Source organism: Molothrus aeneus, chromosome 2, assembly GCF_037042795.1.
Source record: "Molothrus aeneus isolate 106 chromosome 2, BPBGC_Maene_1.0, whole genome shotgun sequence".
Classification (NCBI taxonomy): Eukaryota; Metazoa; Chordata; class Aves; order Passeriformes; family Icteridae; genus Molothrus; species Molothrus aeneus.
In genome coordinates, this window is record NC_089647.1 from 807,501 (window position 1) to 829,682 (window position 22,182).

The 22,182-nt window shown below is 49.4% G+C and overlaps 1 protein-coding gene across 2 annotated transcripts in view; it reads right to left on the reverse strand.

The window, feature by feature from the left end:
* Positions 1-8,498: 8,498 nt before the first annotated feature.
* The window catches only part of TIAM1 (TIAM Rac1 associated GEF 1), a 151,476-nt gene continuing 137,792 nt past the window's right edge, over positions 8,499-22,182 (reverse strand). For both annotated transcript variants that reach the window (XM_066571835.1, XM_066571834.1), the window contains exons 18-28: positions 21,921-21,989; positions 21,583-21,708; positions 19,572-19,680; positions 16,846-17,025; positions 16,614-16,732; positions 15,746-15,854; positions 14,920-14,978; positions 14,030-14,132; positions 13,807-13,894; positions 12,609-12,781; positions 8,499-10,787 (exon numbers count right to left, since the gene is read on the reverse strand). In XM_066571835.1, the coding sequence (XP_066427932.1) occupies positions 10,345-10,787; positions 12,609-12,781; positions 13,807-13,894; positions 14,030-14,132; positions 14,920-14,978; positions 15,746-15,854; positions 16,614-16,732; positions 16,846-17,025; positions 19,572-19,680; positions 21,583-21,708; positions 21,921-21,989 (1,578 nt within the window). In that variant the 3' untranslated portion in view covers positions 8,499-10,344. The remainder of the gene's footprint in view (positions 10,788-12,608; positions 12,782-13,806; positions 13,895-14,029; positions 14,133-14,919; positions 14,979-15,745; positions 15,855-16,613; positions 16,733-16,845; positions 17,026-19,571; positions 19,681-21,582; positions 21,709-21,920; positions 21,990-22,182) is intronic.

Below are 22,182 nucleotides of genomic sequence, written 5' to 3' on the forward strand. Positions count from 1 at the left end.
CCTTGTGTCCCACAGCCCCAGGCCCTTCCCCCTTGTGCCCCCCATGCCCATGGGGGACCTGCAGAGCCCCCCAGGAAGGGCAGTGGGACTGGGAGACGGATTTTTCTCTACTCACAGGTCTGCTGCCCCCACAGCAGCCTCCTCCTGTCCGTGCTGGGCTTTGCCCTCTGCTCCTCAGCCCCGCTGGTGAAGGTCGGGCTCTGGGAGGTGCCACATTCAAGAGCGTCCTCCTCACTCTAAATGGTGTTTCCAGGGGAAAATTGTCTCCAAAACTGGGGCTGGAGAGGGCTCCAGTGGATCCAGGGGACTGCACTGTGCTCTGTCTGAGCAGAACTTGGCCTCTAGAGATCCTGCTGGGAATTCATTTCAGTCCATCCATTCACTGGGAGCAGGAGCCAGGAGAGTCAGGCTTTGGGAATTTGTGAGGATCTCCATCAAATCAATAATTCCTGCCAAATGCACAGAGCAACTTCATTAAGGTTAAGAAAAGAGGCCATCATGTGCAATCAGGATCCCATTATTAAGAGAGAAACCCATTATTCCAATGACCCTACACCTCTCAGAAGCCACCAAATTGTTTCTGCAGGCACATGGGAAAAGAGCCTTTAATGAGTCACCTTTTGGCAGCAGAGAGTGAAACCTGTCTGGATTTCAGGAATTCTGGAAGGATTTTTTAAAAAAATGTTTTAGTTCAAGAGAGTTTAAGACTTAGACAAGTCAGGGGTCCGAGGGACCCCCCTGCAGCTGCTCAGTTTAGTTTTATCTGCTCAGAAAGTTTCAGCTTTCATGTTTTCCAGGTTCTGCATTAATATATAACTCTGAGCTCCATGTAAAGCATTGGCCAGCTCTCCTCACAGCTCAGTCACACCAAACAATCCTTTTCCAGCCCCAGAACCAAGGACACCGCTGCAGCTTCAGCCCAAAAAGGGTAAAAAAATGGCAAATTGAGGAGAGCAGGCTGGGAGGATGGGACTGCAGAACCCGGAGCTGGAATTGGACAATGAACCCCAGTAGGGAAATGGACCAAAACTGATAAAAGGGTGAAAACTTGGGACCAATCATCCATTTTGTGACCATTTTGGGTCCAGCTGGCTGGGCTCTTGTGCCGCCCAAGGTGGATCCTTTGAAGCCATTTCAATAAATCCCTGCTTTATTCTTTAACTGTGTCCAGCCTCTGCTCCAGGCTTCAAGGAACTGGCCAGGTGTGAGCCCCAAATCCCTGGGAATGGGGAATGTTTAGCACACCTGGGCCATTTCTGGCTCCAGTAAATGAAAACAAACCTGCCCTGCAGGGGAATCCTCGCCTCTGCAGCAGCAGCCCCTAAAATCAATGTGCACAATTCTTTGTGCACTGCTCCTGAGCCTCACAGGCCCCGGGCCTCCCTGCAGGCTGCCTTTGACGCCAGTGGCACTTTACCAGGCTGATAATTCAGCTTCATAGGGACCCCCGGGTACCAGAATTGGTTCTGTCAAGTCCCTCATGCCCTGCGTGAAAACAGACAGGCATTTTGCTGAAACAATAAATCCATTGTGTCAACACAAGGAAGCCTGTTCACTGCCTCAAACACCCTGCCGGGGAACAAAAGGCATTAACTTAGTGTCTTCATCTAGTTGACAAAAAAGCAAATTAGTTCGGAGCCTCTGATGCCGCCGTGGTTTGCGCCAAGGAAAACCCTTCTTGTCAAAAATCCCATTTCATCAGCGTTTTGTGGGGGGACACAGGGCCCTGCTGAGGGGCACAGGCAGAGCTGCAGCCCCTCCCTGGGCCTCCTGAGCAGGCACAACTCTTTCTGAGGATGCTGGGAGGCTGCTCTGCCCCCTGGACCACCACTTGCCTCTCTGGATATCTTCGCAGCTCAGAAAGGAAAGGGTATGACAGGAATAGCAGATTTGTCTTTCCAGACAAGCTGTGGGGCTGCTGGGAGGTGAAACCAGCACTGGGAGGTAAAGGAAACAATGGGAAGGGTTCCACTGACTGATGGATGGAAATAGATATTTGCTTTTAGAAATAAACTTTGGGTTTGCTGATAAACGAAATTGGACATTGAGAGATGAAAGAAACAATGGGGAAGAAAAACCCCTAAATTCAATAAGAATTAAAAATTAAAAGGGAGGGTTGTACATTAGAGGGGAATGTTTGGGATCAGGCATTCTGGGAAGTCTGAACCTCTCAAGTACCTCAGAAATGGGGAAAGAGAGAAGGGAAATTGGGATAAAAAGGAGGCTGAGTCCTCCAAAAACTTGAGAGATCCCAGAGGAATGCCCCATGGCCTCTCCCTTTACTGGAATAAAGAAAAAGGACTCCTGTGGCTCCTTTTGGGACATAAACCTCTGGTGTTTGTGGATTAATTTTCCCCTGAGGAGAGGAAAGGCTGCCCTAAAGCTGCCCCTCTGTGCCACAGCACCGCCTGTGCACGGGGGTCAGAGCTGGATTGTGCTGAACGCAAACCTTGCCTGGCTGAGATTGATGGGGTCCGAGGTTCAGCAGGGCTGAGCCCAACCCCTGGGGTGCCAGTGAGGGCTGGGCTGGGCTCCCTTCCCTCCAGGGTCCATCTGGGAGGGACCACAGCAGCGCCTCCCTCCTCACGGTGGGCACAAAGATCCCTCGTGAGGGAGACACAAGGTGGTGGAGTGCAGAAACATGGGAGAGCAGAACTAGGAGGTTCGTTTCAAAAGGGAAAAAAAAACAAACCCAAAACTAAAAAAAAACCCCCACAAAAACAAAACAAAAAACCCCCAAAACAAACAAACAACAATAAAAACCCCCGAACCCAAAAAAACAAAACCAAAAAAAAAAGAAAAAAAAAAACCCAAAAACCCACCAAAAACAATAACAACAAAAACCACCAAAAACAAACAAACAAAAAAAAAGAAAAACAAACAAAAAAAACCCCAAAAAACCCCCACCAACACACACACACACACACAAAAAAAATCCAAACAAAAAAAAACAAACCCACAAAAAAACCCCCCAGGAATTAAAAAGGTGCTTACAGTAACCATCCAAGGAAAACTGTCCAACTCTCCCTCATCCTGCCTCCTCCAGGCCCCTTTCCCAGCCAGGTTTGCCCTGCCCTGGGGGCAGCAGTGCAGCTCCAGGCAATGCAGCTGCAATGATGGTGACTTGTGAGGCCATCAATAGGCTCCTGATCAGTCTTCAATTCAATTTTTCTTCCATTTGTGCCTGCAGTGGTTAGAGAACATCCAGCTGTTTCTTTCATTTCTGACAGAACCTTTCTGAGCCATTTTCCCCCCTGGTGCTGCTGTGTCTGGGCTGGGCTGTGCTGTGGCCACACAAGGAGCTTTCCCTGGGATGCTGCAGGAGCAGTTCCCGTGTTTTTGTTGGATTATGCCCTTCTCTGACCCAGGGACGGGGCAACTGAGAGGTGGTTTAAAGACTTTGGTTCCATTTTCAGCGTCATGAGAAGGCTGAGACAATAGAGATGCTGTAATTCACACCTTCCCCATCAAACCCCAATTATTTCCTAATTATAAGTGTTTCTTGGCCTACCAGCTTTTGCTGAACTCTCAGACTTGGGGAATTCTCTGCAAATCCAAATCTCAGCTCCTGGTGGATGGTTCTGCCCCTCTCTGGGCAGCTTCAGCCCCACAGCCAAGGCTCCCTCATTCCCCATGTCCCTATAAATATATGTGCTGTGGCAGGTTTGGAGTGGTTGGCTCAACCCTCCCACGGTACCAAATCCTCTTCAAACCCCCCCTTTGGCATCACTTCATTCCTGGCCAGGGTTTCTGGAAGTGGCTGACAAAATTCCGGCCTCCACACGGATGCTGCCACACAACCTCCCCCACCAATTCATACATTTTCAGCAAAAAAAGAAGAAATTCGTGTTCATTGGTTCTAAATGACATCATTCTCCGTCATTAATCAGTATTCTCTCCTCTATTGGTTATTGTTTCTCACTCCCCATGCTAATCAGTCTGTATTTTTAGTATCTTTTTCCTCCAAATGTAGTTTTCCTTTCCAAGACATAGTGAGTCTTTTTTAGCATCTTCTTTACCTTCTGCTTCCTGCAAAGTGTCCCTGTGGCCTGTAAATTCTGTGTTCCAGGTGTCCAATCCATCTTCTCCTCCCAGGCTTTGGTCACTGGAGCACATCACAGTTAATCAAAAGTTAAAATTTCAGTCATTCTGCCCAGCTTTAGTGTTCCCACTAAAGCATCTTACGACAACTTTGCTGAGAATAACACACAATTTATAATTTGTACATGCATTGCTTGTGATTAATTAAAGCAACATTTTTTAAAAAGGCAATTAAACCCATTACCTCCAATTATTCCAAAGCTCCCTCATTTCCAGTTCAGAGCTGTTGTGTCAGCTCGGGGCTCCAGAGGTGGCAGAGCAGATCACACCTTGAGAAATTCATTCTGCTGCTCAGAGGTGGATCAAAGCCCAGGGGAAAAGGGGAAAAGGGCCAAAAACCCAGAGCAGCTCCCACAGGTGAGGGGGAGAATCCTCTTCTGTTCCTGGGGATCGGGGGATTCTCCTGTTCCTGGGGATCAGAGGGTTCTCCTCCTCTGTTCCTGGGGATGAGGAGGATTCTCCTCCTCTGTTCCTGGGGATGAGGAGGATTCTCCTCCTCTGTTCCTGGGGATGAGGAGGATTCTCCTCCTCTGCTCCTGTGCCTCTGCAGCTCACAGAGCCAGGGTGCCACCATGAGCATGGATGTGGAACTGCCTACACACGTATTGGTGGCAGTGAAATCAGTGATTTCCCCAAGTGCCAAGCCAAAAAAAAAAAATCCCCTACCATGCTGCAGAAAATGAGTATTTGTTGGAATGTATCTCACACCAACTACATGTCTTTCTGTGTTTTGTCTTTAGAGGAGAAAGGATGCTGTTTGCCCTCTGCATTGAAGGGACCTGCACATGCCAGTGCCACAGAGGTGAGCAGCCTCTCCTTCCAGCAGGATCAGTTCAGACAGCAGTTTTCACAGGAACTGATGCCAACCCTCCCCATCCCCTAAAATCCCCTGCAGCTCCTGGCAGGGCCCTTCTGCCGTCCCCAGAACAAGAGAGCCAGCAGCAGAAATGGTTCTGGTGGGTTTTGCCAGCCTGTGCTGAGCCCTGGGCTGTGTACCTGCACCTCTCAGCGTTTCTGTGTGCTGTGCTAACAAGGTCCCCAGGACGTTCAGTCAATAGCCTGGACAGTGCTGGAGAAATCCTGGGAATAAAATGCTCTGTCCAAACCAGGCACCCCAGGTGAGTGGTGCAGCCTCAGCTTGGTGGAGCTGTCACTGCCACCTCCAGACACCCCCAGCTCCCTGTGAGGCAGAGAAAAGCCCTTTGCCTCCGGTAAAAGCAACAGAGTTAAACGTGGGGACAGCCCTTCCTCAGCTCTTTTTGATTGCCTTGCCTTCAGGACCAGAGAGCAGGAATCCAAGAGAGTTTGATTGGTGTACAGTGCTTCCCAAAAAGATCTGCTCCACACTCCAGGTGTAACTGCTGTTGTGGGTACCAGGAGGATGTCTGGCAGCTAAATATCCGAAATAAAACAGCCCTAACTCTCCCACAACTGAATAAAACTGCTGTTTTATTTTACCTTTAACAACAGCTCTTTCTCTGTTCTTTTACACAGGAGACAGGCAAAGAAGAGTAATTTTCCAATCTCTTCATTAGCAGGCGCTCATTTTCCCATGTCTCCTGAGGGTTAGAGGGGGCAGAGGATTGGATTTCCTTATCAAGTAACTTTCTTTTAATCTCCTTTTCCTGGAAATAATTCAGCTAATAGTCTGGTATTGCAGTGACCTCAAAGAGAGCTGATGCTCTCCCTCTGCTCGAGTTTTTAATTTCATACTGGAGATCTGAAGGGCTTTTTTAGTGCTCTCCTGGAGTTACCTGGGAACAGAACAGATTCTCTTCAAGTGCATTTCCACCCCAGCTCTGCTCCACATCCCTCTGCCCCCTCCAGCACTGAGCTCATTCCCATCCTCACCACCCCGAGACAACCACAGAGCTCCTGGGCTCCCTAAAGCCCCTCGAGGAGTTCATTAGAGGGGTTTAATCTCTGCTGAGAGGAGGAGAAGCCGAACCCATCCCTGGAAGTGGCTTTCCCTAATGGAAAGAGGCACAAAGCCCCCCGAGGGATGGCAGGGGACGGTTCTGCAGCGCCAGCAGAGCGGGGATGCCGCTGCCCACTGCCTGGCAGTCCTCTGCTATTCCTGGGTCTGGTTAGGAGTGGAAAGCCCTGGGATTTCCCAGGAGCCGGGCGGGATTCGCGGGACAAGGGGGACACCCGCCGGCCGCGGCTGGAACGGAGCGGGAATCCAGGATTTACCCGGGAGAGAGAGAGGGAGAGCATCGGCACCGAATCCTGGATTTACCCGGGAGAGAGAGGGAGAGCATCGGCACCGAATCCTGGATTTACCCGGGAGAGAGAGAGGGAGAGCATCGGCACCGAATCCTGGATTTACCCGGGAGAGAGAGGGAGAGCATCGGCACCGAATCCTGGATTTACCTGGGAGAGAGAGAGAGAGCATCGGCACCGGGTGGCAATGGTCACTCTGGTCCTGGTAGTGAACATGGAAATGGTCACTCTGGTCCTGGCAGTGGTCCTGGGACCGGTCACTCCTGTCCTGGTAGTGGCCATGGGAGTGGTCACTCTGGTCCTGGAAGTGACTGAGGAAAAGCCTTAGCATGTCTGGGGGGAGCACACAGGGCTGCCTGACCCTAATCCTAACCCCAAACCCCGACCCGTGCAGCCAGAGGAGCCTCCAGGCTCCTACAGAGGAAACCTGAGGAGCAACGATTCCTGCTGGACCAACCCAGAGGGCAGCAGAGCCAGGCTTTTGTCCAGGAACTGAAGGAAAAAGCTGCTGGAACCGGGGCTGGGCAGTTGGGTTCAAAATGCAGCGCCAGAGGCTCCTGGGCCCTGGGCACAGCTGGTCCAGAGCAGCCTGTGCCCCTCTCTGGGGCTCCAGCTGGTCCAGAGCAGCCTGTGTCCCTCTCTGGGGCTCCCTCCATCTCCCCAGCATCATGCCCACGGGCAAAATGCCACACTCTGAGCACCCCAAGTTGATTCAGAGCCCGGCCTCCATCCATGGGCAGCCTAGAACATTATTTAATATTCCATCCACACCCCTCTGCAGCTTTATGGATCCCAGTTTCTGCCTTTGATCTGTTTCCTGCAACATTAATTAATTTCAAGCCCTCTTTATTTTTCAGCGTGGTATTTCTAATTGTTCCTTGAGTTAGCTGTTTTGTTTCAAGCAGTGTTTTCCCCAGAAGCAGATCACTTGGCTGTTGGACCAAGGTGTGATGGCAGAGGGGTCATCAATTACCTGACCCTGCCAGCTGGCATCTGGCACAGCTCTCTGCCACAGGGGACACGCAGGTCTGGCCTGGCCCACAAACAAGGTACTGCTGCTCACCTCTCCAAACTGCACGGGGAACTGCAGGAGGATTTCCCCTCCCCTCTGTGCTCCTCTGTCTCTGGCTGGTGGCTAAAGCACGGAGCTTCAAAGCCAAAGCATTCCAGCTGTGGAGCTGGCATACCCGTGTCGCTTGTCACCACTCGTGTGCGGCTTTCTTCTCAGGGCCCTCACTCTTTATTCTCACCACTTCCCCAACTTCCTGAGGAGTTTGGATCGGCCTGGCAGCCTCACAAGCCAAAATAATCCTGCCTGAAGCAGCAAGCACTGCATTGCTGCAAGGCACGCTGTAGCAAGTGCTGCACACACCCCAGCCCATTTCAATGCCATTTCCCTCGTGTCACTTTTGTCATCCCCCAGAGAGTGCTGCCCATGGGTGCCCGTGCTCTCCCACTGCTGTGCCAACACCAACCCACACCACATTCCCAAATTTGGGCCAAACCCAGCACCCCAGAGGGAGAGGGACTGGCCATTGAGAGACTGGGGAGCTCCCCCAATGCAATTGGAATTCTTCTGGAATTTGCTGCTTTTTATCTCGTTCTTTGGAACACTCACTTGAAGGTTCCTTGTGACCAGCCTGGAAAAGCAGCAGGAATGGCTGGTTGTGGATGCCATGAGGGAAATGGGAGTTGTCCCATCACCAAAACACAAGCAGAGCCTTACACGGGGGCTCCTTCCCAAGCTGGAAAAGCAGGAGGAATGGCTGGGTATGGATGCCATGAGGGAAATGGGAATTGTTCCATCACCAAAACACGAGCAGAGCCTTACCTGAGGGCTCCTTCCCAAGCTGGAAAAGCAGCAGGAATGGCTGGTTGTGGATGCCATGAGGGAAATGGGAATTGTCCCATCACCAAAACACGAGCAGAGCCTTACCTGAGGGCTCCTTCCCAAGCTGGAAAAGCAGCAGGAATGGCTGGTTGTGGATGCCATGAGGGAAATGGGAATTGTCCCATCACCAAAACACGAGCAGAGCCTTACGTGGGGGCTCCTTCCCGAGCTGCACCAGCTGGGAATGCAGGATCTCCTCCCTGGCACCACCCTTCCCACCTCACAGCCCTCCTGTGACAGGCTCCCCACCACCTGTAACCTCTCCACACACCACTCTCTGCAGTTATTTTTGGGTTTTTTTCCTCCAGTATTTTATTTCCGACAGGCATTTACAACGTTCCATTCATAGAACTAAAAACATAAAAATAGACCTTCTTTCAGCTTATAAAAGAAATATATAAGAACCTTTGACATAGACATGTCATGACATTATGTACAAGAGCCACGGTACCTTCCCAGTACCAGCCTTCCAGTATTTGAGTGCTGACTGCATCCTCTGGGAGCAGCCCAGGACAGCCAAACCCTCCAGCACGTGGGACACCGACAGGTGATGGTACAGAAACAACCATGTGATCATACAAAGGGGGTAGAAACTCTTCTAAAGCTCTTACCAAAAGAAACCAGGAGATAGCAAAAAGTTACTAGAGAAAGCTTCCATAAGTCAAGTATAGTGCACCAGAAACCAGGGGAGGGAGGGGAGGATGCCAGCTGGGACACACAGACAGTGATGGACGTTTTGGGGGGAGGGGATAATTCTTGTTATGCTTTAAAATATAGTCAGAGTGGATTTTATAAAATATAATCCTAAGGCTATTATAAAATTTCAGGTTCTCAAAGTACCTAGTGATGTGTCAAACACCAATAGATACTGACAAAACGAAACAAAATTTCATATAATCTTCCTTTTTTTTTTTCTTTTTCCTATAGGTGAGACTGCAATGGGGAAAGCTATATAAATCCTAAAAACAAAAAAAAGTGCTATTTTGTGTTTCGTATTTGGAAGTCTACTTAAAAACCACGAGATTTTAGTCACATTTTACCCTGTTTTAGATGTTTTAAATAAAAGATTTAAAATGTTAAAGAAGTTTACCTGTGTAGAACTTGTTTCATCCTATATTGCAGTGGAAAAGCTTTTATAAAGGAATTAAAATACACTAGTTTCACCCACGGTAGGAGAGTGGGCGAGGTCAGTTTTTTGGCCATGAATTCCTTGTCCCCCAAGCCCAAACTCTGCCAGAGAGAGTGGGGCAAAGGGATCTGTGACTCCAGCAAGGGCAAACCACAGATCCCTTTGCTCCACTGCAATTCAGTCATGTCATTTTATTTATTATTCTTTTTATTAGCTAACTAAACTCCAGTCTCAAACATATACAATAAACCTTTTCCTGAAGAAAGTTATACCTAAATAAGAGTTTTCCAGTTCATATTTTAATATAAAACCACCGTTCCTAACCCTCTGCAAAAAGCTAGCCTCGTATCCTAGACGTGGAGCTACCCTAAATCTCTTACCCCTTTGTGCCCCTGCATCTCAGGTAAAATACAAAAAAATATCTCTTCAAGTGTTAAATTTGGATCTCTTCCAAGAGAGTTTGGCATCTTTACAAGAGTATGTAAAACTAGAGCTTCCAACATTGACATTAAATTAGACCAGCCACAGACCAAGAGGACTGAACACGACATAAATCCCAAACCTTTCCTCACACGTTCCTAAAATACATGAATATTCTCTTACATTTAGAGAGGGAAAGGGAGTCAGAGTACTGTGACTGTACAGGTTAAAAAGGCAGTTTCCTCGTGAAGGAGATGAGCCTACGACCAACGGCTTTCACCAACCCCTCTGTCCTCGCGCTCCTGCCGGAGCCCATTGGCTGCACAGAGGTTAAGACACCCAGAGTCATTTGTTTTCCAGTGATTACCTTCTCCCCATGCTCAATTTCAGCCCCTGATTGTTTTAGAATAAATAAAGTGGTGTGAAAGCCCTTGGTTATCGCAAGACAGGACCTCAAGCTCGTTTCGTTCCCTGTTTTTGAGTGTTTGGAGTGTGGCCGCATGGCTTGGGGCCGGTTGAGCTGCCGCAGCGGTGTGTGCAAGTGTGCGACCCGCGGGGTCACGGGGGGCTCGGGGACGCCTCAGAGCTCGGTGTTGAGCTTCCTGCCGGGCACAAAGTCCTCCCGCCGCACCCAGATGACCTCCTCGCCGTGGCCCTCGGCGGCGCCGTTGATGGCGGGCAGGGCCGCCTGCTTCCTCAGCTGGGCCATCCTGGCGGCGTGCGCGTCGCCGGCCGGGCCGGGCCGCAGCGAGGTGGCCTGCAGCCGCTCCCGCAGCTCGCGCTGCGCCCCGCGCGCCGCCTCGCAGAAGTCGTCGTCGTCGCTCAGGATGTCGGTCTCCTTGATGTCCTCCTGCTCCTCGTACTGCGCCAGGTCAAACTGCTCCTCGACCCAGCGGTCAGTGTCCCCTCCCTGCGCGGGCTCTTTCTCGGGGCTGCTGCCGTGGAGGGCCTCCGAGTCAATGGTAAACCTGTTTCGGGCCAGCCGCCGCCTCCTCCTCCCCAGAGACTTGCTGGGGGCTGACACTGCACACACAAAGATAAAACCCCACAGGTGTTTTACACACGGCACAACTCTGCGCTAAAGCCAAGTCCTGTCTGGGGCGGGCAGGGCCCAGTCACTCCCATCTCCCTGTGGCCTTGGATCCTCAGCTCCTTGGCACAAGGCCTCTGCACGAGGAGTTCCTGCTGCTCAGATCCACCGTGCCACTGATCACAGCCTCTGGATCCACCATGCCACTGATCACGGCCTATGGATCCACTGTGCCACAGATCATGGCCTATGGATCTCTCATATCACAGATCATGGCCTATGGATCCCTCATATCACAGATCACAACCTCTGGATCCACCATGTCACAGATCCCGGCCTCTGGATCTATCCGTGTCACAGATCATGGCCCTCAACTGCTCCTCCTGAGCACCAGCCAGCACCAAGGGCACCTGCTCAGCTCAGCTTCTCACTCGCAGCCCCTGCTGCCAGCCCACCACAAAATCCAACAGCTTCACACCCTGCAGAGCGACATTTGGGATCAGAGCAGCTTTCCTACAGCTTTCCCAGGGGGTAGCTCAGTGCTGAAGATGCTGCAGGCAATTACATTCCCTGTCCAGGCTCTGCTACTCCCTTCCTCGCTTCCTCCCTTCTGGGTGAGGACAAAACCAATCCCCCAACCCAGAAGAGCTGTCAGAAGTTCCATCTACTCAGCAATTGGCCCAATTAGCAAATTCCCATCCTCTGTGTCAGAACATCTTCCCAAGCAGGGGCAAATCCTGCAGGCACCACAGTGCTTCAGGGGCACACACAGAGCTCTGAGGTTGGAGTTTGTTCCCCTGCACTGAACAGCATCTCAGCACTGCAGGATGAGTTTATCCAGCTCTGCTCTGGGGTTCAGGTCACATTTTAATATCCCTGAGCCTCACAAGGTGCATTAACTACAATGGCTCAGCAGCTGCAAATTTTATCTCTAGGGAGAGGCCTGGACTCCAAGGTGGGATTTTAATCCCTGCAGAACTCATCACACAAATGCCCCATGGAGCCAATCTGAAAGGAGGCCTGGCATCTCCAGCAACACCCCAAGTGAGAAGCTGGGCTCAGCTGGTGCTGGCCTGGCCTGCCCTGGTCAGAGGAGGAACAGAAAACCTGGCTCTCTACAGTGCTGGATCTACTGAGCAGAACAAGAGATAAACAACAGACCAGAACAAAACACGCAGCCGTGCCGTGTACTTTGGGGTTGGAAGCAAATGTTTCTTCCCTCCAGCATCTAGAGTTCTGAAAATGAAAACCTGCTTTACCCTGAAGTCAACTGCAAAGGAAAATCCATGGTTTAGGAGAGGCCATTACAAAAATAAGAGTACCAAGTGCTAACTTCTCCAAATGTGGGAAGGAGGAGGATGTCCCCTTTAGCAGTTGAGCTGGAAAGGCTTAGGTGGAGGACATCCACAGCTGCCCCTTCAAACCAAGCTCAGGGGACCTGTTTTTCCTTGTGCATTTTAGTTCAAAAGTGCTCAGGTCACCTCAAAATTCTGTACATGCTTTTAAGGATCACACAGCTTCTGCTCTGTTCAGCTGAACCCCAGCTGGGAGTAAAGTGCACAGCCAATGGGTACTGCCAGGAATCCCATCTCCCTTCCAGGCCAGAAGCACTGCTCTGAAGCTGAGCCTCGAGTGCAAAGCAAGGTAAATAGAGGCAATTTAAGGCTCTCAAGGAAGTGAAGCACGGAAAACCAGCAGTTTTTACATACACAGGAGAGAATGCTAATCCTAATACACAAGTGACAGACACCGCCGTGTGCCCTACAACGCTGCTGGGGTTACTGGGATCTTGAAAGTCTGTAGCCCTACAGTACCTGCCCTGTTCATGGCTGGCCTTGCACCTTTTAGAGCACACAATCTTTTTCCACCAAAGGGAACATATTGCTGGGAGGAGGGCAAACTTTCGGTTTTAAGGAGCTGTCTTCTGTGTTTGTCCCGCAGGATGGAGTGCACCGCCTTCAGAAAGTCCTTCCTGTGCTCTGGAGAGCTGAAAAAGAGGTGGGAATGCAAAAGGCAGAGTTACCCCTTGGGAACTGCTAGAAGCTGCCTGTAAATGAGGTAAATAATGGCCACTTCTGTGATTTAAGACAGTGCAAATTGACTGGCAGGCACCTCCCCAGAGAACACTCCCCTGAACTCAGTATTTTCAAAGCAAAGCTAAATCCATGGTCAGTGCAGTGGGCATCCAAGGAAACCAACACCCAGGTCATTAATAAAGCATTCAGCCTTTCTGCCCTCTGGAGGTTTCCTTTCCCTGCAGTGCCACCCACATGTGGCTGTGTCCAGTACACATCCAGTGCTGCTCAGTCCATCTGTCCCTGCAAACACACCCACAGCTGCACAGCTCCTGCAACTCTTCCTAGAAGTAGGAATTGGCTTGGCACCAGCTCTGTTGGATCCTCATGAGTTCCAAGTTCTTCCTTGAACACTAAAACACCACAACCATCACAACAATGGGTGTTCATTTAAGTGCAGAGGTTGGGACCTGGTGCCATGAAAGGAACCAGCTGAACACAACACCTGCCATAAAGATCCAGTGCTGCAGTTTAATTGGAAAATTGCAATAAGGCTTTGCCCATAAAGGTGCAAAGCTGATCAAGTTATTTTCAGACGTTGTAGCAAATTCTACCTTCCAGAAGTTAGGTTTGAACACCCTCTCCTCACTCTCCCTAACTAAGAAAGGAATTCCCAACTGCTGGGAGGTGCAGCAACCAGACCTTTGTCCTTATGGTGCCCAGAGTGACAAACTGAGGGCCAGCCCCAGTTGAGGGGGATGTTATCCCATCCCTTCACCCTTCCCTCAGCGAAGTCTGAATTCACTTCAGTTCAGCTCTTCAGCTGAGCTGGGATTTATCTGTTTGCACCAGGATTTACTTCAGTGGCACAGCAGGAAAGGTAAATACTGGATCCAGTTTAACAGTTCCCAGACTGCCTCAAAAGGAAAGACACAGGCAAGCAGGGATGCAGAGATGCAGCTGTGAAGGAAAACAGAAAACAGGGAGTCCCACTTACCTACAGCAGAGGTGAAATGTCCTTTCTGGCCTGCCCTCAGACTCAGATTTGACATGGACAATCTCACACACAGAATTGGTCTCCGCATCTGAAGGGAAAGCAAGCAGAAACCTTCACATGTAAGTGCAAAGCATTTACTGCATGCCCAGAGGGGATGCCCAGGGCACACACACACACACTGCAAGCCTGGCAGATGGCAGGTTTTTAACTCCAGGGACATTACCTGCACTGGCCAGGGCCCGCACCTGCAGCGCTTCCAAGGGGATCATGTGGCGGAACCGGAACGGATCCCAGTCTTCATAAATTGAGGCTCTGTGGGATCCTCCCTGCAAGAATTTCAAACACTGTCAGGAAAGGAGACACCCTGGGGCAGGCAGACAGTGCTGTGCCCTGTGCTGGGGGCTCCCAGCTACAGAGCTGCTGCAATCCTGCTTTTCCCACCACAACACCTCCCTTGGGGGCCTCTCTGTGGGGACCCTGCTGGAGTGTGGACTAAAGCAGCCCTAAGGCCCATCAGCTCTGAGTCCCCCAGCCCAGCCCTGGGTGCACAGACACTCAGGAACATATCAGAGTTTTGCTTTTCTCTCTGAAGTCACCCCATGCCAGCTGCCTTTCCCCATGCAGGCACCTCCAACCCCTCTCTGCTTTATGCCATGGGTATGGATCACCAGTTTCCCTGTATCACTACAGACTGTGCCCCTGTGGTAGCACTGCCAAGCTCAGCTTTAACTTGGAACCCCAAACTCCAGTGGGATGCCTGAGCCACTCCTGATGGAGCTGAGAGCAGCCAGCACTTGCCTGGTGGCACACAACACCCAGGGCACTGTGTGAGGTGACAGACATTAATTAGCTCTCAGAGACTCACACAGACCAAAGAATCTAAGCCAAGACACACTCACATCTTCAGCCAGGACAATCCCACTGCAGGGAATGGATGTGGCAAGCATGGCAACAAAGGATAGAGGAATGCTTGCTGTGCCCACCCAGCTCCTCAGACACCAGGGACCATGCATGCCAGAGCTCATTCCAGCTCCACGGCTTTGTGGGAAGAAAAACTCCATCACAGCCCCAGAAATGCCCATGGCATCACCCAAACAGTCCCTGCACACTTACCAGTTTCTTCTTCTGTTTGGAACCATCCTTGTACACAAGGACCACAGCAGTTTTGAACACTGGAGGAGAAAGAGAGACAAAAACTATGGAGTCACAGAATCCCAGAATTCCAGGACAGCTGGGGTTGGAAGGCACCTCTGGAGATCACCCAGCCCAACCCCCCTTCCCCACCAAGGCAGGGTCACCCAGAGCAGGTGACACAGGAATTGGGGATTTCTGGGATGTCTCCAGGGATGGAGACTCCAGGCCCTCCCTGGGCAGCTGTTGCAGGGCTCTGCCCCCTCCATGGACACAAGTTCTTCCTCAGGCTGAGGTGGAACTCGTTGTGTTTCACTTCATGGCCACTGCTCCCCACCCTGTCACTGGCACCACTGAGCAGAGTGTGGCACCATCCTGTGACAGCCCTTGGGGATACTTGTGTGGGTTGGTGGGGTATTTGTGAGGATTGATGGGATATCTGTGTGGATTTGATGGCATATCTGTGTGCTTTGATGGGGTATTTTTGTAGATTGAAGGATTCCCTCTCAGCCTTTCCTTGCTAAGAGTGACCAGGCCGAGCTCCCACAGCCTCTCCTCAAGAGCATCCATAAGGCTTGGGATGGGTCTCCTCTATTCCCAAGCACACAAACCTTTCAGCTGAGCCAGGAGAACTACCAGAGAGGAGAAGTGAGCCCTGCAAGCTTTAAGGCCAGGTTTAAATTCCAGCCAGCCCTGGGGAAGGCAGTGCTCAGAGACTTTCAACATCTGCCTGAGGCACAGCTGCCGGTGTTTAATGTGAATTGTGCCACTCTTTAGGCATGTGAAATGCAAGTCCTGGGATACAAACCGAACGCTGCCAGCTCAGGTTCCTTCTTCCACTTGCCCAGGGAAGCAGGAGGGTTCAGCCATATCACTGTGTTATGCAAGAGCAAGTCCCCCATGGAAAGGTCGGCCACCTGCCAACACATGCACAAAGGCAAGGGTTTTAATCAGCTCCAGGAATCTGATGGCAGCTTGCAGCTCAAGGAAACTTGCATCGAGTCTAGTCCTGAACAAAATTCCCCCCAGCAAACTTCTGGAGTATTTCATCAGCTGACTGCAAACAGATGCATGTAAACCCTTAATTCATGAGCATAAATGAGGGTCAGGTAAACTCAAGAGTCCAGCTCTTGGAAGTCAAGGTCAAACTCAGATGTTTTCTTTGCCTTTCATTCCCCTTTGTCCATATTTCTCCCTACCAGTTTCTCTGTATTTTGTTGGAATTTTTAAGCACATATTCAGTTTGGGGTGAGGTTTAGAGGCTGCATCAGGTGCAGTGGCCAAAGCAGCCCCTCCCCACAGCTGCTGTGGCTCCTGACCTTGCCCAAGGGCTCCTCTGTGGACGCCACATTGCTGGGAACACACTAGGAATGGAGTTCCCAGCTGCTGGCAGGTGCAGCAACCAGACCTTTGTCCTTATGGTGACCAGAGTGACAAACTGAGGGCCAGCCCCAGTTCAGGGGGATGTTATCCCATCCCTCATCCTCTGCTCAGTGAAGTCTGAATTCACTTCAGCTCAGCTCTTCAACTGAACTTCAACTCTACCACTGGGATTTATCTGTTTGCACCAGGATTTGCTTCAGTGGCACAGCAGAAAAGGTAAATGCTGGATCCAGGTTAACAGGCAACAAAATAACCCTTTCCTCTCTAAATATAAATCTTAATCTGATTGTTACCTCTTTTTTCTCTCCTGTTTGCTCTGCTATGAGTTGGTCAAACACTGCCCCATATTCTTCATGGATTTTCTGCATTTCATTAATGTGGCTGGCAACTTTGTTCATGGTTTTGATGGCCACTGCAAGAGAGACAGGGGATGAGCAAAAGGCACTTTTAACCCTCTGAGAGGAAGGGATGGAGGGAGGCTCAAGAGAAGAGGTGAGCCACACGAAAGTGGGGTTAAGTCCTTACCATCAAGGTGGTAATGTTCTTCACTGTCCACATCAGTGAGAGCAAAGAGCTCCTTGAGCAGGAGGGGGTATTTGAGTATCCTCTGGATGGGTTTGATGAGGTAAGACTCCAGGGTGGAGGAGTGCTGCCGGCGCGGGTTCTGGGCATCCAGGAACGCCTTGAAAGCAGTGTCTGTCTTGGCTGCCAGATTCAAAGGAGGCATTGGATCAATGAAAAATCCTCACTGCTGCCCTGAGAAAGCAACTTTTCCAGGTTTAAATTGGTTTATCTGGAGGCATTTTGTGAGGAAGTGCAGATTTATTGGGCCTGCAGAATTAGATTTACACCCTCCAGGATTTGAGTCACTGCCACTCTCCCCGGATGTGCTATTTAGGATTTCACAGCAGGCATCCACCTCCAGCAGGGCAATTTTTAATTGCACTATCCATGACAGAATCTCCTGAGCTAGAAGGACCCACAAGGATCATCCAGTGCAATCCCTGGCCCTGCAGAGACTCCCAACAATCCCACTCTGAGCATCCCTGTAGCACTGTCCAAAGGCTCCTGGAGCTCGGTGGGGCCATGTCCATTCCCTGGGGAGCCTGGGCAGTGTCCAGCACCCTCTGGGGGATGAACCTTTCCCTAAAATCCAGCCTATACCTCCCTGGCACAGCTCCAGCCCTTCCCTGGGGTCCTGTCCCTGGTCACAAGGAGCAGAGCCTGGAGCTGCCTCTCACTCAGGAGGAGCAGTGAGTACTTCTGGCCTGGCAGCTATTTTAGATGTTTTAATCATCTGCTCCCTTTAAGCAAAGTCTCACATTGCAAATTTGTGAGAAGTCACTGCTTCCAAGCCACAGTGCACCCACAGTATTGACAAGTCTGGTTCTTGTTACCTCATTAAACCTTAAAATGCAGCACTGAGTCACAACAACCAGCAGGAGCTGGCGAGAGGCAGGAGCAGAAACTGAGGCTAATGCACCAGATTTTGGGAGCACAGGCAGACTGGACACCTGACTGCCATCATCTTTTCTACCTGACTGCTATCAATTCATAAAATTGCCATTTTCTCTGTTGCTCCCTCCACTGGAGCATAAGGAGGGAAGGAAGGAGGAGGTGGTATTTATAGACACAAATTATTCAGTGCAGGAGCAATTCCACACAATTGCTTTTATTGGAGTCATGTCCCCTGCTGGGGTTGGGAGTTTTTTTGCAGGCAGTCACCTGATTTCCATAAAGCAACTTGAGTTTCAAATGCAAAAGCCACCTGCACCTCAGCTGAGGACACCAAGTGACACCTGAAATACACTCCCAGGCTGTTGAAGAGATTTACCTCTGGAATAGAATTTTAAGTTCTGTTTATGCCATAACTCAAGCACAACACTTTCTCATTTATAAATACAGTCAGCAATGGAAAAGAAAAGCAAAAGAACCAGATCTATCTAGTCTACAGCTTTAACATTAGGGTCCTATAAAATACTGCCAAAAGAAAGCATGGATGTGACAAGCAACAAATCATTTATTTATGTATTCCACTGAGCTGCCAAGTATTCTTTGCAGCACAGGGAATAAAAGTTTACAAGCAGAAATGAAAAAAAGAAAAGTGCACAGCACAGAAAAAAACCAAACCCCAAACCAACCAAGAAATAAAAAAACTCAAAATTTTTGACTGTCAGACATGCAGATGTTGTTTGAAAAACAAGAGCTCCTCCCCCAATGGCACTGCTGCTACAACTGGAACCATTTGATTGTTTAATGTCTTGGCCAAAAAGGAATTGCACAAAGCACTGGTGGCTCCATGAGATTTCCACTTCCACAGGGGAAAACATCCCTGTGAGGCAAGCTGGCCCAGGAGCCAGACCACAGGGCTTTCATCTCCCACCCAGCAAGCCAAGCTCTGCTAGGAACTCTGCCATGGGCACTCCTCAGGCAAACTGGAGTGAAGGCAAAGAGGAAGGAGAGAGGGGAGAGAGGGCTAAAATATTTCACCAGCTTCCATGAAACATTCTCCCAGGCTGATCCTCTCCTAGTGTGCCCCCATTCCTGCCCTCAGAGGTTTGGGGTGCAGTGACCACAACCAGAACGTGGCTGTGACAACTTGTTGGATTATGCCCTTTTCTGACCCCCAGATGGGGCAACTGAGAGGAGTTTTAAAATCTTTGATTCCATTTTCAATGTCATGCAACGGGTGAGACAATACAGATGTTATAATTCACGCCATCACAATCAGAAGCCATCTATTTCCTAATTCCAATACACTCTAAGTGTTTCTTGGCCTGTCAGCTTTTGCCACACCATGCTGTAAATTCCTTAAAACCAATTATCTAAAGCTACCCCTCCTGAATCTTATTACAATGCATCTTTCATAGTTCTATTTCTCCAAAGTACCCAGTCTTATTTACAAAGTCACCCTTTAAAACTTGTTTCTAGCTCCAGTTCTCTCTCAGCAATGTCTGTCCTATTCCGTGGCATTTTTCTTATTTAAGAAATAATCTTTCATTATTCTAACCCAGCATTTCTAGTATCTTTCATTATTCTACGTCATGAAATTAGAAATTTCATTTCTAAGAATCTTTCGTTATTCTACGTCATGAAATTAGAAATTTCATTTCTAAGAATCTTCCATTATTCTAAGCCAGCATTTCTCATCTCAAAGTTTACATACAGATGTATACCATGTGAGCCTTCTGTCAGGCTTGGAGAATTCTCTACGAATCCACTTCCCACAGCAACTCTGAAGGGGCTCTTACCTTTCACCAGGACTTTGGGGACTTTAGTGTGGCTGGCACAGAAGGCACTGTACAGCTTGAACCGGTCAGCGTAGTACAGGAAGGATCCACCCAGGGAGAACAACACTTTCTGGGATTAAAAGGAAAAAAAAAAAGCATTAGTAAAAAGGCATTTAGTTACTCTGCCTTCAGCCAGGTCATCTGAAGCTTCCATCCAGCTTTTGGAGGACAGGAGAATGCAGTTGTAGGGTGTTTGCACACCAAGACATCACTGCTGGAGTGAGCCCAGGGGAGGCACCAAGGTGATGGAGCAGGGGGAATGGAGCAACTCTGCTGGGAGGAAAGGCTGAGAGAATTGGGATTGTTCAGCCTGGAAAAGAGAAGCTTTGGGGTGACCTCAGTGTGGCCTTCCAGTGCCTGAAGGGAGCCTGCAAGGAAGATGGAGAGAGACTCTTTACAAGGGGCTGGAGTGACAGGACAAGGGGGAATGGCTTCAAACTAAATGAAGAGTAGGTTTAGATGGGATATCAGGGAGGAATTCTGCCCTTTGAGGGTAGTGAGGCCCTGGCACAGGGTCCCCAGAGAAGCTGTGGCTGCCCTTGGATCCCTGGAAGTGTCCAAGGCCAGGCTGGACAGGGCTTGGATTAACATGGGATAGTGGAAGGGGTGGAACTGAGGGATCTTGCAGGTTCCTTCCACCCAAACCATCCTGTGAGTCCATGATTCATCCACCCAGCCCTGGTGTGTGGATCCAGCCTCTGTAATCAGCACCATCAGCCAAGCCCCAGCCTGGAGGCAGCCCTGGCTGCACAGGGAATTAACTCCAGAGCTGCATCCAAAAACCTCACTGCCCTCAGCAACAGCCAGAGCCCACAGAGAGGACTGCAAGTGTCTGACCCTGCAATGGATCAGGGCACTGAGGAGCTGCAGGCAACCCTCATCCCTCACAAACACACCAAGGGGTTCCCCTGCCTGCAAATGAGCTGGTGTTCAGGGTCAAACACAATCCCAAAATGTCCTGGGAACCAGAGAGCACCTGGTGAGGGGCTGAGAGCACACGTGGGCAGCCTGGGGACAGTCAGGGGAGAGGGGAAGCAAACTGCAGAACTGAAAGCACAGAACCCCACATTTCCTTCCTTCACACCCAGCTGCTTTCAGACAGGCCCAGGGGCAGAACTGAAAGCGAGCTTGGTGCAGCTTTGTGGGAAGAGCTGGAAGCAGCAGCACTCAGGAGATGGAGTTTCCTCTGGAAGGACCCTTCACTGGCACTCCTCTCTTACAGCTCAGAGCACACAGGGCCAGAGGAACTATTATTATTATTATTATTATTATTATTATTATTATTATTATTATTATTATTATTATTATTATTATTATTATTATTATTATTATTCCTGTCCTTTGCCAAGGTGAGTGGTGCTGAGAGCCAGAGCAGAATTCCCCAAAGGAAAAACATTCTATCATCTCCTTCCCATACCTCCAGTACCACTGCATTAGACACAAAATGAAGTCTGTCTCCACATCCCCCTGGGTTTGAAATGAAGTTTACAGAGCTGCAGTTTCCATTCCTACCTGTGAAGATGCACACCTGCTGAAAGGCAGAAGTGTTTGCCACCATGGACTGGAAGTGGAAATACAAAATTCCATGTATTGCTCTGATCTGTAGCCCCAAAGGGCTTCTGAACATGAGACTTGTCAGGGCAAAGATTTTATGTAACTTTCCATTTCTAGCATTTCCTGACAGCTGAAGGCAAGAAATCTGGCAGAAGGGCAAGAATAGAACCAAAAAGCACATGGTTGCTAGTGCTCTATATGGCTAAATGTAGCATAAACTACAATTGCAGCAGAATCATTTTTCAGCAGCACCAGCATCAGTTTAAAACCAATCTTAAATGGAAGAAGATGCAGGTTTTTACGTGAACAGTGACAACAGTCAGAGAAATGTGATGGACAGTGTTAAAGGTCTCCTCAAAATTTAATGTCAGTGAGACAATGCAAAAAACGAGGTTTTAATATATAAAAGTTTACATACCTTAAATTGCTCAACTTTTTCAAGCTTTTCCAGGTCTGGAACCAGCCTTACTCCATCTTCCAGAGTCTTCAGGAACTCTACCTGGAATGCTACCATTTCAGTCAGGTTCCCAAAGAGAACATCCAGCTAATAAAAGGAGAAAAAAGGCAGAATGCTGAAAATATCACTTTGAGGTTAAATTGTGTTTTCTAGAACTGCAGCAATTCTCAGTCTAATTGTAAAACAATGTGATGCCAGGAAAAAACAAGCTGCAGACATTACTGAGCTTCACTCAATCCATTATTTGCAAGAAGTGGAATTCAGTGAAATTAATTTCAGACAAACAAGGGTCGACATACCTCATCTGGTGTGAGGAAGGTTTCTTTCTGTAGAGGCTTCAGGTATCTCTCCATCAGGCAATTTAAATCCTAAAAATTCAGAGAAAGATTCCCATGTTGGTCCCTCTGGATATTTACTGAGGTGGCAAATGATGCTTACCTAATCTGAGGATTTTCCCTTTTTACACACAACACGAAATAGCTGGATTTTGCCCAGTTTAAGACAGGAAAAGGAAACATTCACACATTTCCAGTTACAAAACCAGAACCAGATCTCAGCGAG